The 15,075-nt window shown below is 42.3% G+C and overlaps 1 protein-coding gene across 2 annotated transcripts; it reads left to right on the top strand.

Annotated features, from left to right (window-relative positions):
* The first annotated feature begins 10,913 nt into the window (after positions 1-10,913).
* Positions 10,914-14,028, top strand: tmem177 (transmembrane protein 177). Of its 2 annotated transcripts, none has more exons than XM_063498668.1 (3): positions 10,914-11,015; positions 12,426-12,694; positions 12,963-14,028. In XM_063498668.1, the coding sequence occupies exons 2-3, from the start codon at positions 12,494-12,496 to the stop codon at positions 13,692-13,694; spliced, it is 933 nt and encodes a 310-aa protein (XP_063354738.1). In that variant the 5' UTR covers positions 10,914-11,015; positions 12,426-12,493; the 3' UTR covers positions 13,695-14,028. The 2 variants fall into 2 exon arrangements, with proteins under 2 accessions (XP_063354738.1, XP_063354737.1); XM_063498667.1 differs by lacking the exon at positions 10,914-11,015 and adding an exon at positions 11,161-11,555.
* The last annotated feature ends 1,047 nt before the right edge of the window (positions 14,029-15,075 follow it).

Genomic DNA, 15,075 nt, shown 5'->3' with positions numbered 1-15,075 from the left:
AATTTCTTACAATTTAAGCCCAAAGAGTCATCCTCACAGACTTCTTTTATTTACTACAGCAGTATTTCTCTATTAAGCAAAAAGAACTGAGATGCACTGTTGAAATTACACTTTTTTCTTATATTAAAATATATCAGGGTTTAAATGTGAAATTAAACTTCTTTACACTGACAGAAAGCTGAGTTTTAATTAGTTAAACACAGTGTAAAATGAGTTTGTCATCCCTGCCCTGTCGCTTTGAGCAAAGACACAACTCATCACTTCTTGTTTACTAACTTTGTGTCGAAAATTATTTCACAATGTACAGAAAATATAACACACGATTATATTAAATACTTAAAAATCTTATAATATAATATAATATGCATACATATTATATGATGTCTTACACAATACTGAAGGTACTGTTCCATATGTGATACCATAGCAACGAGCCAAAACACCAAAACCCTAAAACTGAAGTTGTTACTGTTGCTGGGATGTGCAGGGGTTTGATTGCACGCTTTTTTCTTTTCCTTTCCGTATGCATGCCCACATACAGCCTTTTCAGATGTTAGTAATTGGCACTTGCAGTATGTTGTTATTTCATTATATAATTCTCTCACATGTGAGAATCTCATAGATTAACTTCTTTATTTTTTATTACCAAATCTTGACATCATAACCTCCATACTAGGAGACAAACTGAAAACTGTGATAGAAAATATCAACATCATCCCTTTTTTTCATTTATTTTTATTTTTGTATCTATTGATTCATTTACTGAATATTTACTTTGGTAATAATAATGATTATTTTAATAATGACTCGAGGTTAACCATGAATTTCACCTGTGTCATTTACTGCGTGTATCTGTAACAGTGTATCTGTTAACAGTTTTATGTAAACATGCCCATGCAGGAAAGCAGTGCACTGTTAGCTCGTTTTTGCAAGAGGTCAATAAAACCAATCAAGAGAACAGGAGCAGGACTGTGTGTAAATACAATGATAATGATTGAAGGTAAAGAATGTGTATCACCGAGAACAGATAACTGCACATGCTCTAAGGCTCATTTCTGGCACGTAGACGTAGTAACCACTGTTTGTTTTATAGATTTTTTTATTTTTAAAAATGACTAGAAGTTACATTTGAGCCATCAGGTTCATTCACAACACTTTGATAAGACACCGCATGTCGTAATAAAGTGTAATTTTGAAAGGCAAGGTCTACAGGGTTGTCTAATTTAAACAGAGGCTTTTCATTAGTCGCACTAAGCAGTAGAGCTTAAAAGAGGAAACTTTATACCGTAAGCTTGTTTGGAGGAGGTGAGTGCATGCTCTCAATATCAACCTGGAGCCAACAAAGAGTAAACACTCAAAAAAGCTAGTACTGTATCTCATGAGAGAGATCGAGGCTAACATTGTTCATGAGTGGGCACATAGACTGCATATTCAAATACAAGTGTGATTGCTGATGGGTCTATTTTGAATAAAGTAATAACTGACTTCCAGTAACCCTCAGAAATATCTGTGTATGAGAGAGAGAAAGATGTAAATAATTCAATTGAAACGAGGAAGAAGGAGCCGATATGCATTTTACCTCTGAAAATAATCAGATGTTAGACATTTTACAACTCACATTACAGTGAGTAAGTGATGGGAAATGAAGTCGTCGCTCTCTGGCAGCATTTCCAGGAAAGCCCATTTTAAAAGCACGTACTCAGACACACACACACACAGCCAACATGCACACACAGTCATTCTTTCCATATGATTGATGTGGTGGTAAATGTGATATTGAATCGTTGTTGGTCTTGATAATATCTCATAAACACTTGTGGAAGGAAGGAAGGAAATGAATTTAATCTCATGTTTTCCTTGTTTTGGTAAGTGGGCTGGTAGTTAGTAGTTACTCAAGGTACCTTTTTCTATACTTTTAAGCACTCTCTGTGACGGATGCATGAAAGTGTCACGAGCTAACAGAATCATCACCCAGGTGTGAAGCACTGTAAGAGTTCAACAGATTTATTGACAAGTTTTTTTGCACAGTGAAAAGGTAGTAACAAAGCTGATGGTGGGGCATTGGAGTTCCAACCGTGGCAGTCAGGCAATACAGGCTTCCCAGGGCGTGCGCACACACACAAACAGGGCTCATGGGAGTGGGGCTTCATAGCAAGAAGGTTACACAGAGAGGTTATCCACGACATAAAACACACAAACCAAACAGAATCGAGGGCGTATCTTGGCTAATGCAACGTTGTGACAAGCTTGAAGTAGTTAGCCTAGTCATAGACGAGCAGAAAGTGAGTCATTAGAGCTGATTGCAGGCAGGTGCGTGCCTGGAGGAAGGCGGAGAGGCAGGAGGAGCTGCACTGAGGCAAGGTGACCACAACACGCCAAAGAGAGAAAATAAAAGAGAGAGGCAGGCCAGTGCGAGAGACTCGAGGACCTTGGCACAAAGTTCAGTATTGTACCCAAGGATGCTTCATCATGCAGGCTTCTTCTGCCTGCTTCCTCTACGGGTCACCCCAGTGGATCATCTGTCTCCATCTCACCCTGTCCCTAGCTTCCTCTTCTGGCACACAAACCCTCTGAACGTCCTCCATCCTGTTCCTTTGTATTTGACCAACAGCAGCAGAGGCAGTCACTGTTAACCTGCATGGAAATCTCATCTTTTATATTCATATATGTTGCAGTTGCAGAGACTCATTTTAAACATGGTCTGTGTTTGAAAACACGAGATAACTGTATGTGATTTTTGGTCCTATGACCTGTGTGCACACTGATTTTTTTGTTCTACTCCAGCCTTTATGATGTCAGCCAGTGTACATATCATTAAGAGCAATCTTAAAGCTGTTACACAAAAGCTCCACCAAAGTTTTTATCTGCAAGGGAAACCCAGTTAGAACAAACTTGGCTTAAAAGGAGGATGGCCTTAAACAGACACCATGTAAAACAGCTTGTTTCAGACACAGGATGAATTGAGGAGCTGCATAAAGGCAGAGTAAAATTTAAATAAGGATTATTCTGAACTGTGAATCATGCAAAGCTACTCTGGAGCCCAGGAATAAAGTATCTGGAAATAAGCATAACTGTAATTTAGCCTCTCAGATGCAAGGCTTACATATGTTTAGAAAATAATGGTTGCCCTGCTCATTCTTGATGTGAAATATCTGAGCTCTCCAAGTTTTCTGTGACATATCAGGCATCGATTTGACAGTTTCCATGTATCCTCACATGTTCACAAAGGTAAACACGGTGCTGTTCAGCAAGACCTCCGCTTTGGTCTTGCCAGTATGTTGATGAAGATGTGAGAGTCGTGCCCTGTTGAAACCTAAAGATTTATTGATTAAGGCTATGGTCGACTTGTAGGAAGCAATCAAGAGGTAGTTAATCGGTTGGCTGGAATACTGATTTAGTCATTAATTGAGAGGTCTTACTGCGAGCACAGGCAGCAGGCTGATGGGATGTTAATCTGATAAGCGATTGCTTTGCATCTACTCATTTTTCCTCAGATTCTGCAGGTTGAGCCTTTCTTGTGGCCACCCTACACCTCCAGTAACAGATTGCACTTAAACTGCAATGCCGATTTCCTCTGAAGGGGTATCAAAGGGTGTTCTTCATGTTCACCTTGCACAGTGCCATAAATACACCACTGACATCTGTGTGCATGTGTGAGCAGAGCAAGACCTCCACCACCACTTGATGGATAAACACGGATTTATTTCGGGGTCAGAAGGAATGCAGCTTGAAATTAGCTCTTGTTTATTTAATAAAGTGAAAGGAGTTGACAGTATAGGCTCCGAGCCGTCTTTAGCCTGTGTTTAGTCCTCTCAGGCAGATCTTAAATGCCAATATCTGCCTGCCTAAATCTTTCCACAGTCATAGGGATGTAGCTTCTTCCAGCATGTAGTGTGCAGAAGACCTGAGGAACCACCACAGAAGGGCCAGGCATCAGTCAGAGGACTGACACGGTCCTGTGTGACGTGCATCACCATCAAGTAAAGCCTTATTTAGGGTTATAGCTCAGTAGAGGAGAATGTGGAATTCTATGTGTATTCCCCTTTAAACCCACATCAAACACACACACACACACAAAGACACATACTTCTATTGCCTCCTGCCTGTTGCCATGGAGACACTAGTGAGCCCTTTCCTTATACCAGGAACAGAGTGATTACATCACAATATGCAGACGCGCACAGCGCACACACGTGTACTGTAAAGTGATTTAATTTTACCATTCCAGTCTGTGATACGGTTGCTGTGCCCTCAGTGTGCACACAAGCTTATGTTGTCATCGCTCGACAACATCTATTTATCTCTGTGTGCGTGCATGTGTCATTTATAAATGTTTACCATGAATGGAGTCTTGTTTCCAGATCCTACAGATCCCTGCAGACAGTATGTTTATGTTTAATGACGTGCACTGGTTTCATATTTGTGTTTTCATAAGGAAACCATTACAATAGAGAAGGGGGTGAAATTAGCTCAAAGAACTGAGAGTGATGAGGGGAAATATGAGCTTACTGTTGGGTGATTAAACTAGATAGAATAGTCAACCTTATTAAGAATTAGAAAAGTAGACCGTGATTCTCTTTCAAGCTCCATGCAGATGCAATGAAAGAGCCTGAAAATGTGCTCAAAGGATGTTCTCTACCAAACTCATCGGAAGACTTCCAATAATGTTTTAACTTCTTCTCCAAAAAGTTGTCACATTGGTGCTGGAGCCTCCAACAGGGTGGGCCACACTTTGAGCATCTGAATTAACAGGTGTCGCATACAGCGCTGGTTTATGCTGAAGTCCGTTCATTCTGAAGTGGGAATAAGAGTAAGTAAGAATAGACTGTCGTCAAGAATAAACATTGATGTTGTGTTAATATGATGTACTCCTCAGATTCTGCATCAGTGTTTAATGTAATATTTGGCACTGAAGATGTTTTAGCTCAAAGAAAAAACTTGGAGTGCCTTCTTTCCTCACAACAAGTAAAGACACATTTACATCACGCTGCTCTGTATTTATTTAGTTGTTTAGTTTTGGGTTGGTTGCTTAGTGTCTCACCCCCCAAATGGCTCAGGTGTGGGGGGTGATGGGTAGGGATGGGTATCGTTTAGGTTTTATCCGATACCAGTGCCAAACCGGTACTTTTGAAACGGTGCAGGTGCTTAAACAGTGCTCGAACCGGTGCTTAAAGAATGGAAAACACAAACTTTGTCCAAAAACCTCTCATGTTTAGCTGTTTTCCACTTTTGGTCATTTTAGCCTTTTTGGCCAGGGTGAAGGGAGTATCTGCCACCAAACAAGAAGACAGTCGCATGTAACTATGACGGTGTTTGCTGGTTCACCTTACGTGCATTAATTTAATAACGTGGTTAGTCTACTCAACGTAAATTACACACGAACAACATTAAGCTACTGACCCAGAGTAGAACGGCTGCTGCTGCCATCATCATCCTCATCATTTCTGCTACACTGGCAGGGCTAGAACCAGGACTCTCCTCTTCGGGTTCTTGGGGGATGTTGCTAACTCCGGGTCCGATAACAGGCACCACACCCGCAGTAGATGTGCTCGGTGCTCGGTCTTGCAGCGAGCTATCAAATACGGTGCATTTCTCGGCAATTTAAAAAAAAAGCTATGTGTCGCCAGACGTTTCATCAGATTCGAGGTGTTACCTCCTTTGCACAGTATCAGCTTAAAGCACTTGTTGCAGGCTGCTGAGTTTGCATCTTTTGCTGTGAAGTACAGCCGGACTTTTGACCGCTTCGCCTTGGGCATTTTTAATCTGTAGCTCTGCTCTAAAAGAACGTACGTACCTGGGCCCGCCTACTATCCTTGCAACGGTAAAATGATTGGCTAGAATCCAAAGTGTATGACATCTCAGGAAAAAAAAAAGCACCGAAGTAAAGCACCGAAATGTGCGCTGCTTTTCGGTCTGGTTACTACCGTTTATGTCAGATACTGGTACCCATCCCTAGTGATGGGTGGAGGAAGGTGACGGGCCGGAGGGCCCAGCTTTGGTCCCACAGGACCGAACTGAAGGTTCTGCAGCTTTCAGAGTTCATGTCTCGATGTGTTCCCTGTAACTTCTCAACAAGCAAAGTTAGGACGTGTTCGAGCTGACTGACACCTTGATGGGACACGACTGCTGAGTCTGCAGAGTCCAACCAGTGGCCAGAACATTCAGTCACATTAAACAAAGAATTGGACTCAATAAGCAGGACCCGGATGCCAGCAGCACTTTTACAGATCTTATTACAAAGATTGAAGAGCTGGTAAGTGCAGGTAGACCGGGAGTTCTCCCAGAGAGGAGAGAAAAACAACCAAGGTGAGTTTAAGATGAGTTTGTTAAGTCTTGTAATTGGATTTTGTTTGGATTGGTTTCCAGGGAGGTGGAGAGGGATTGGATGGAGAGTGGAGCAGGGAGGTAAAAGGATTAACTCAGGCTCTTCAAAGCAGCAGGGATTCATGGAAGCTGAGGAGTAACTCTCTCTGGAAAACAGACGAGAGAAAAGGGTTAAAGGGCACAAAACATGAGGATGAACTAAAGACATGCGAGTCTTAAATACCACCGTGGGGGTGACAACGGCCTGGGCGAGAGCAGATTTTTCCTCTCCAGACTTTTGTGGATTACATTTCATCACCGCCCACTGTCACTTTAATTTGTTTTAAGGAGTTCAGCTGAATTCCAATCAAATGTCACATAATTCTCAGAAACCTAGATAATAATTTCCTCCCATCTGCTGAGTCCCCCCTACACACCGACACCTCCCAGCCATAACCTTGACATGCCTATCCCCATCTCGTCTCCTGCTTCACTTTACCTCCTACATGTAAACTTGTACCTTTTGGTTCATCATTCCAAGGCTCTTGCTATTGCTTCATTACTTTACGATAAACAAACCAGTTAAAGTCTATCTATGTTTCCTTTACTGACGGATTTGTTTGTGAGTTTATCTGCTTTCTCATGTCCTGGAATTCCTACATGAATCTTGTGTTTTTCCCTTGACTAATTAGCCATGAAGTGACTTACAGTATTCCATAAAAAAACATGTGGTTATTGGTTACTCCTGTAAAAGCTGAATGTTGAAGCTGAATCACCACATGAGTATTTTGTTCTCTGTCACTTCCTCTGTCTGCGCCAGAGCTAACACTACTGCACATCTTTACCTCACAGTCAGAGCACAAACCGCTCCTTAAGAACCAAAAGCTGATGACTGAATGTGCTGAATGTGGCACAGGTGTGAAGAACCGTGGCCGTTTTATTAGGTTCAACTTTTTAACACAAATATATTATCAGCCAATCACTTGGTGCATTTAAGCATGCAAACGAGGTCAAAACAACCCACTGATCCAAACCAAGCATCAGAATGGAAAAGGAAGGTGATTTAAGTATTTTGAACAAGGCTGCTCAGATTATTTCAGAAACTGCTGATCTTCTCAGATGTTCCCATAAAAACCATCTCTGGGGTTGAACCTTGAATCAGATGGGCTACAGCAGCAGAAGAGCACACCGCGTACCATCCAGTCAGCTGAGAACAGGAAGGCTACAATTCACACAGACTCACTAAAAGTGAACAGCAGAAAACTGAGAAAACATTGGCTGACCTGATGAGTCCTACTTCAGATGGTAGGGTCAGAATTTGGCATAAACATCTTGACAGTAAGGATCCATCCTGCCTCGTATCAGCAGTTCAGGCTGCTGGCAATGACGTGGCACACATCTCAAACTGGTTTCCTGACCATTTCACTGTACTCACACGACCTCCACCGTCACAGATCTCAATCCAACAGAGCATCTTTGGCAAATCTCCGGCATCTGCATGACACAGTCATGTCCATATGGACCAGAAACTCAGAGGAAGGTTGAAAGCAGAATGAAGTGGACACTGAGTGTATGGGTGCAGTTATTTTTAAGCATTAAATAACTTTAATTTTGATGGTCACTGAGACAAACAGAACAGGATGTATAGATTCAGCAGTGAAATCTGAGTAAAAACACTGAGGCACAGAGAGGATATTCCACTTCAGCACAGAAAGGCCCGAACTAATCTTCTGGGTGAACTGAAATAATTGCTCGGTGTGATCTCGGCTATACAACTACACCCATCCTCATAAAAGGATGCCCCACCCGAGCACACTTCCATTTCAACACCATCAGCTATCACATACAATCAGCACACAATGTTCTCCCAGCTTTGATGAAATCTCCCTCAACACAGCATGTTTTCACTGTTTAACCAACATCCCTTTGCTAGTAGTAGTAATAGTAGTAGTTCTTTTTTAAACGATTATCATTAAAGTTCATCACCCTATCAATTCATCACATGAAACCGACGATTTTCTCACTTTTGAGTGCACAACTTTCACTTCCTCCTATGCAGGGCACCTCCTGGAAGGGGAACAAGTAACAGTCTATGATTCAGCCTGTGCTGCTGATACTTTTAGATTCCCCTCTGTATATTACTGTAAAAGTACCTATCTAGACTACATTACTAACATCTGCTTGTTTGGTGTTTTACGGGAATTTTCCATAGAGGGGGAACCGAATTTTTTTAATTTCTAATATTTCATAAAATTATTGCCAAGCCTCACCAATCCCAGCTCTTCTCCTGTGCTCATCTCTGCATGTAAGCCTGTTAATATTAATCAGGTCAGTATTATACCAGCAGCGTAACCGTGTTGGACTCTTCTGCTAAATATTTCTTTACTTTGAATTATTAGACTCTACGGAGGGAAATGTGACCGCATACTGCAAGAGACATCTTTGAGGCTGCTTTCAGGCTGACACCAAATTCACACATGCAAAGTGTCAGCGACACATTTTTAGACGCATGAGGGAGCAAAGCCTTGAATAGCTACTGCAACATCTCCTTCCTGCCCTTGAAGTAAAGTGAGATTATCATTTAAAGCCGTCCTCCTCTCCTTAACCTGTGATCCAGTTTGCAGCAGATCCTCATCTGCTCGTTTTATAATCCAAAGGAAGAGAACGGCTAAATAAAATCACGGCTGGACACAGAGAAGTAACAAGAAATCTGCTGACCCTGTGTGTGGTGGAGCCGCATCAGCTGGCTTTACACAGATATGGTAGCTGAAAAGTTTGTCGTGCACAGTGAGGTTTGGTGATAAAGCTGCAGAAACGTTGTGAGAGAGGCTTTTAGGCTCAAATGTGTACCATTAGCAAAGGACAGAAAATGCCTGTGAGGTGGCCCAGAGCTGTTTTCTGCTCTTTCAGCACAGTAACAAATTTAGAGCTTCAGGAAAATAACAGAGCTGGGTTTGGTGTTTAATGTGTGCACAGTGAAGGCTAATTAAGTACAGTGCACACTTAGGTGTTGAGCAACACTTGATTAATATTGAGTTTTAAAGCCAGAGATATTATTATTTAAATCACAGCGTCACCCGGATGTACTTGTGCTGAAATTAGTCTGCGTAGCAATCAGTAGCGGTTTTTAGATACGGGCGACACGGGCGGTTGCCCGGGGCGGCATCGTGGTGGGGGGCGGCATCACATGCATCGGCAAAAAAAAAAAAAAAAAAAAAAAATTGCTCGTACTCATGCTGCCCCGACGTCACGCCAGCGCATATTGGGAATAGCATAGGCACCGATCGGTTTTCTATCGCCCATTTGCTGGGAGTAAGGGCGCCCTCCGTTTGCGAGGTGCGCCTGCTGCTTGCGGCACAGGGAGGAGAGGGCGGGGGATTCTCTGGCTGGCTGGAGCAGCATCTAATAACCAACTAGCTAAATAAAACAAAATAAAAAAAAACCAACAACACGAAAACACCAGACATTATGATACAGACTTATAATTTGCACCGATGTTTTTTTCGAAATTCTGTATGCGGAGGGAGTGTTCGCCCAGGGCGCCAAACAGGCTCAGGCTAGGACCGCCACTGGTAGCAAGGCTATAAATTGGTCAAGGGTTAGAGAGACAGTCTTCTGAAGTCTGTTCTATTAAACATGCAAATGATTTTGACCTTTGTCTTAAATGTTTTCCCTGATTCATGAAGAGCACAATAAACTGGAACAGCAGAGAGGTCATATTTTTGGTTGTGTTGCTTTTTACCTCGCCGCTGTGCAACAGGAAGCAGCATTTCGGATGTAACCTAGTTGTCCAAGCGCAATTTAAAACCAAAAGAAGGGCACTGCCAGGCAGCAATACCTCAGCTTTATTCATAGCAGTCAGTATTAACAGAAAACAAAGTGCAAACCCATACAAAACACATACGGTCAGTTTGTACAGCACTGTTTTATCATGCAGAGGTGTTGGTTTTTTAATGAAATAAAACAAAACAGGATGATAAAATATATGTTGTTGAATTTTTCTTTTTTTTTCTTTGTATCATGTTTTTAATTTAATTTTAATTTCAGCTGAAATAGAAATTCATTAAAGGCTTTTTTTTACTATTATTATTATTACTATTATTTATGCATTTATATATACATATACCGTAATATGAGGTGTATAAGCTTGACCTGTTGGTGCTGTACACTCTTTTCTGTCACTGATATCTTTAGTTAGACTAAATGTATAATATATATGCGAACAGAGCTTTAGAAATGCATACTGATTAAACATGTTCTGCTCTCCTAATGCTTAAAAATCAATTTGAGCACAATGCATTAGATGTAATAATTAATGTTAAGGTTGAATAATAAATAGGAAATTATTTCAATGTTCCATAACCGGACAAATAGTTCATGCAGCTTATTTATTTATTTACTAGCTTTGGTAAATGTATTCACAAAGGAACGTTTGGATGTTGTTAAATATATAATTTTTTAATTGTTTAACAAACAAAAATAAAAAAAAGGCTTTATTAACAAGACCACTTCAGAAAAACAAGTAACTGAAGATAATAATAACAAAAATTCACGTCAACTCAATGAGCCTTCTAACTTTACTGTCGTGAAACTGTCGTGAAACGCCATGACGACAGCTAAATCGCTTTCCGGTCACTGTTATGTCTCCATGCCGTGCAGCTGTCCTTGGAAAGTGTCTCGTGTGCGGCTCGTGGTAAAGATGCGGAGAACAGGTGAGTGTTCACCGGAGCGGAAACTGAAGCAGGTGTTTCAGACGCGCTCGTGCTAAATGGAGAGAAGCGGACTCATTTACGGCTCTGTGTGTAAGAGTTGAGGCTGCTGACGTCATGTGCAGTAAAAGCATCATTAACAGGCTCGTCGTTTTTGCCGTTTGCAGTGAAGTACTTGACGTTTCATCAGTGACAGCCTGCCTGTGTGTGCTTCAGAAGCTGTTGGTGTGTCTCTGACGACACGACCGCGGTCAGGTGTGAGGCAGGTGTTAGGTTGTAGGGTTAGCTCGGTTTAATTCACCTGTTTGTTTACAGCGAGTCCTGAGTGAAGACACGACTGACTATGATTAAGTTTGACCCCAAACTACAAAACAAGTTAGTCTGACTCGTCAGCGAGCTAAAAAAAAAAAAAAAAAGTGCAGAACTGCTTCTGAATGATCCATGAATGATGACGTCATTATCACGGTTGTGGATTTGACTCCATCCTGAACACTAAGGTTGTTATTTGGGACTGTCACCACATCAGGTTGTCTCTGTGTGACTGTAAGTATTCATTTTAATGAGGTACTATAATACTGCATGTACTACTATACTACTACAGACCATAGAAGAAGAATTGTGCTGTCTCTCAGCTCCACGGGTTTCATCTTTCATTCAGATGAACTACAGTTATGATAGATACTTTATTGATCTCTCAAGGGAAACTACTGCATTACAGCAGCATTTACTCAATAAACATATTTTTAAAATGTAGAGATTTAAAAAAAAATAAAAAATAAAATTATAAATAAAAATGATATTCAGTTAAAGAAGTGTAAATAATAAGAGAGCGGGTGTGATGGGTTGTCCATGATGGAGAGCAGTTTGTTCGATGACCTCCAACCCTCGCTGACTCAGACGCCTCCAGATTCTGGCCAATGATGTTCCAGCCTGTGGATCAGTTTGTTGATCCTGCTGGCATCTCTGGCTCTGATGCGGCCCCCTCCCAGCAGACAACAGCAAAGTAAATGTCCCTCGCCACCGCAGACTGGTAGATGGTCTCCAACATCCTGCTGCACACTTTAAAGGATCTGAGCTTCCTACAGTAACTCCACTAAGGTTTAAATGTTTCCATGTTACAAAATACAGAAGAGATGGAAGTGACCAGCCAATCACAGCCTGAGGCTTCAAGTTTAGTTGATTTTCAGCTTGTTGTGTGATTCTAACGTAGTACACTGTGATAACCACGTCGTGTGCACTGATGTTGTGTTAGCCCGCATGATGAGCCCTAACCTCGAATGAGATCGTGCTATGTGACATGTTAATGACATGTTAAGTTCCTGGGGGAGGATGAGTCAGCACAGTGTCACAGTTTTTATATATCTGTGACATGCAGCTTGTTTTTCATGGATGTATCGTCTGTCCTCTTCACAGGTGTCACCAACTGAAGCTTGCTGCTGAAAACAACACGAGAGCCAAAAAAAAGGAAGAAAATAAAAGCCATGGCGTCTCATTTCCTGAAGTACTCTGTGCTTCTCCAGAAGTACCGCACTCCGCTGCTCATTGCGAGCTGCGGTGGAGTCTTCGCCGCCAACATGTTCTACCACGTTTTCCCTGACGTCTCCTACCGTCAGCTCTATCAGGCCTGGCACAGGGGGGAGCCGGTCGTGCTGTCGGAAAAGCTGGAAAATCTTTTTCAGCAGGTTTTAATTTATCTTATTTTTTCAAGATCACACTTCAGATATGTTTAAAAGACTTCAGCTATAATATGCATGTGATTGTCGCTGGAATGATGCATAAATATTTTTAGTTGCTGATGAGAGGAAAATAGCAGTAAAGATAGACGCAGGCGTCTTAGATTAATAACCATCATTATACACAAATCGTAACAAATTGTTCACAAAACATGAAATTTGTTCTTTTATGAATTTCATAAAATTCACATTTCTGCTTTGTTATTGTCATTTTTAGGTGCTGAAGGACTATGGCGTCAGCTCACCCAAGAATTTCTCGGCCTTTGCGTCCTTTGGCTTCCATCCGGTTGGCGCTGGCGTCCCGTGGCTTCCTGCGGGCGCCCAAATCGGCATCCCGGCTAACTTCAACAGCACCGCCGACGACCCGAGTGGAATTACCAATCGCAACATTTTCATCAACGGCAAAACGGTGGACTGGAGCAGTGAGTCCGGTTCGACTCTAAAGGAGGCGCTTGTGTTTTCCCTCGACGCGCAGAAGTTCGCCATAGCGCGCGAGGTGGCCCGCTTGCAGTCCGGGGGACCCGTCATGGGCGCTGCTGTCGCTCCGTTCTGCCTGGGAGGGGTTTGGGTGTACAGCGTGGTGCTGAAGCAGGTTTTCGGGCTGTACGGCGGGCCTGCGCTGCTACGCGGGGCTGTGAACATCATTGCGCTTGGCATTGGTGCTGTTTCCTACTTCCTCACCTCGGACGCCGTCAGCCAGTGGCTTGACTATAGCTCGGACCGACGTGCGGCCGGAGTGTCCCGCGATTACGCCAAAGGAGGGGTGGAGTTTTACGATAAAATTCTGTCCAGAAACAAAACGCTGCGCTCACTGATGGGACAGAAGGGAGAGGATATGTACGCTCCCAGTGGGAACTTGTTTCCTGCTCACGTCCTCCAGCTGAAACACACGCCGTACACCTCCAGGAGGGAGCAGATCCTCGCTCTGCTGAAAGAGGAGAAAGTATGAGAGGAGGGCTAGCGATGGGAACTAAACTAGCAAGACTTTTCATGTTGTTTCTTAAAATTATGTCATCACGGATGTGCTGAATGTAATTTGTAATCAGCAAAGTCCTGAGGGGTCGTGTATTTGCTGATTTTATGCAACAACGATAGCGTGTAGGGCACAGTGTACCAATAAACTGTTTCCCTGCCTGTGTTTGTGGTCATATGTGTGATCAGTCGTATTAGTCGGATGCCGATAAGTGCTATTCCTGTTTCTCTCACCCAGGTGCAAAAACATACTCATGTACATACATGCATTTGTATTTTTGTTTCTATAATATGCTCTGGATAGATTTAGACTGTGGGCTGCTGACAGGTTATGCCTCTCTCTGTAAAACAGAACATTTTAAGCAAATAATCAGTGCATGTGCAGATTAGTTTCTCCCATGTGCAATAAATGCTTCAACATAGCAACTGAACCAGTGAGCTGCTTAGAAAAGGGTGTTACATTTGAAAAATCCCTGAGACCAATCCATTCAGTTTTATTTCTATAGCGCCAAATCACAACAACAGTCTCCTCAAGGTGCTTTATATGCTGTGGAAGAGAGACCGAGACTCAGGGCTGGACTGGGACCAAAAATCGGCCCGGGCATTTTGACTAGAGACCGGCCCACCAGGTATTAAAGCCATAAAGCCTTTGAATGAAAACAGACGCTGTTGTGACAGTGATGTACACTGTCTTGTTGGTATATGTATGATTTCTATACATTTTACATCAGATAAAAACTTTAGTTGTAAGATTCAGATAATTATTTGTTAAAAGCGAGACATTTTAAATGAGAATAATAAAGAAAAGTATTTCCTTGTCCCCCCCTTTCCCTGTTAATGCCCTACCTGGCCCCCTGGCAACTTTGCTAGACCCGCCCCTGCACAGTTACCAGCTGTCAGCTACATAGAAAGGGATCCTGGTGTTATTTGTCTCTCAGAAACAGTTCATAACTTCCCTTCAACTCATTCATGTCACCTAAAAGGTAAACCTGTTTCTCCATCACCTGTTCAGCTCTGATGATTCAGTAAGGACATCTCCTGGTTTCATCTGCATGTTTCCCTCTCACCAGACAACCAAACCGACATCATGACCAGCAGCTTTTAGGGTGTGGCTCCAGCAAACATCAGCTGATACTAGAAATTAATATTAAATAAATTCTAACAACAGCTGATCAAGCTTAAACGTGCTGCTGTTGTTTAGCACAACATCCGCTGGTTTCCTCTTTCTGGCGCAAAGTGGGCGATAAATAAACAAGAGAGAAAAGCCGATCAGCTGATCATTGATTGATCAGTTTCATGATTGAAGTAGCAACAGGAGAGGGAGGGGAGAGAATGAGAGAAGAAGAGGCAGCTGTGCA

Source organism: Pelmatolapia mariae, linkage group LG16_19 (genome assembly GCF_036321145.2).
Source record: "Pelmatolapia mariae isolate MD_Pm_ZW linkage group LG16_19, Pm_UMD_F_2, whole genome shotgun sequence".
Lineage (NCBI taxonomy): Eukaryota > Metazoa > Chordata > Actinopteri > Cichliformes > Cichlidae > Pelmatolapia > Pelmatolapia mariae.
Note: the sequence above shows the minus strand (reverse complement) of the source record. Positions and strands in the feature narration are given on the sequence as shown.

Bases quoted from the DNA above. Each gene is read 5' to 3' on its own strand.
- tmem177 (XM_063498668.1), top strand. From the start codon at position 12,494: ATGGCGTCTCATTTCCTGAAGTACTCTGTGCTTCTCCAGAAGTACCGC. The intron at 12,695-12,962 runs GTTTTAATTTAT...TGTCATTTTTAG, and splicing joins TGGAAAATCTTTTTCAGCAG to GTGCTGAAGGACTATGGCGT.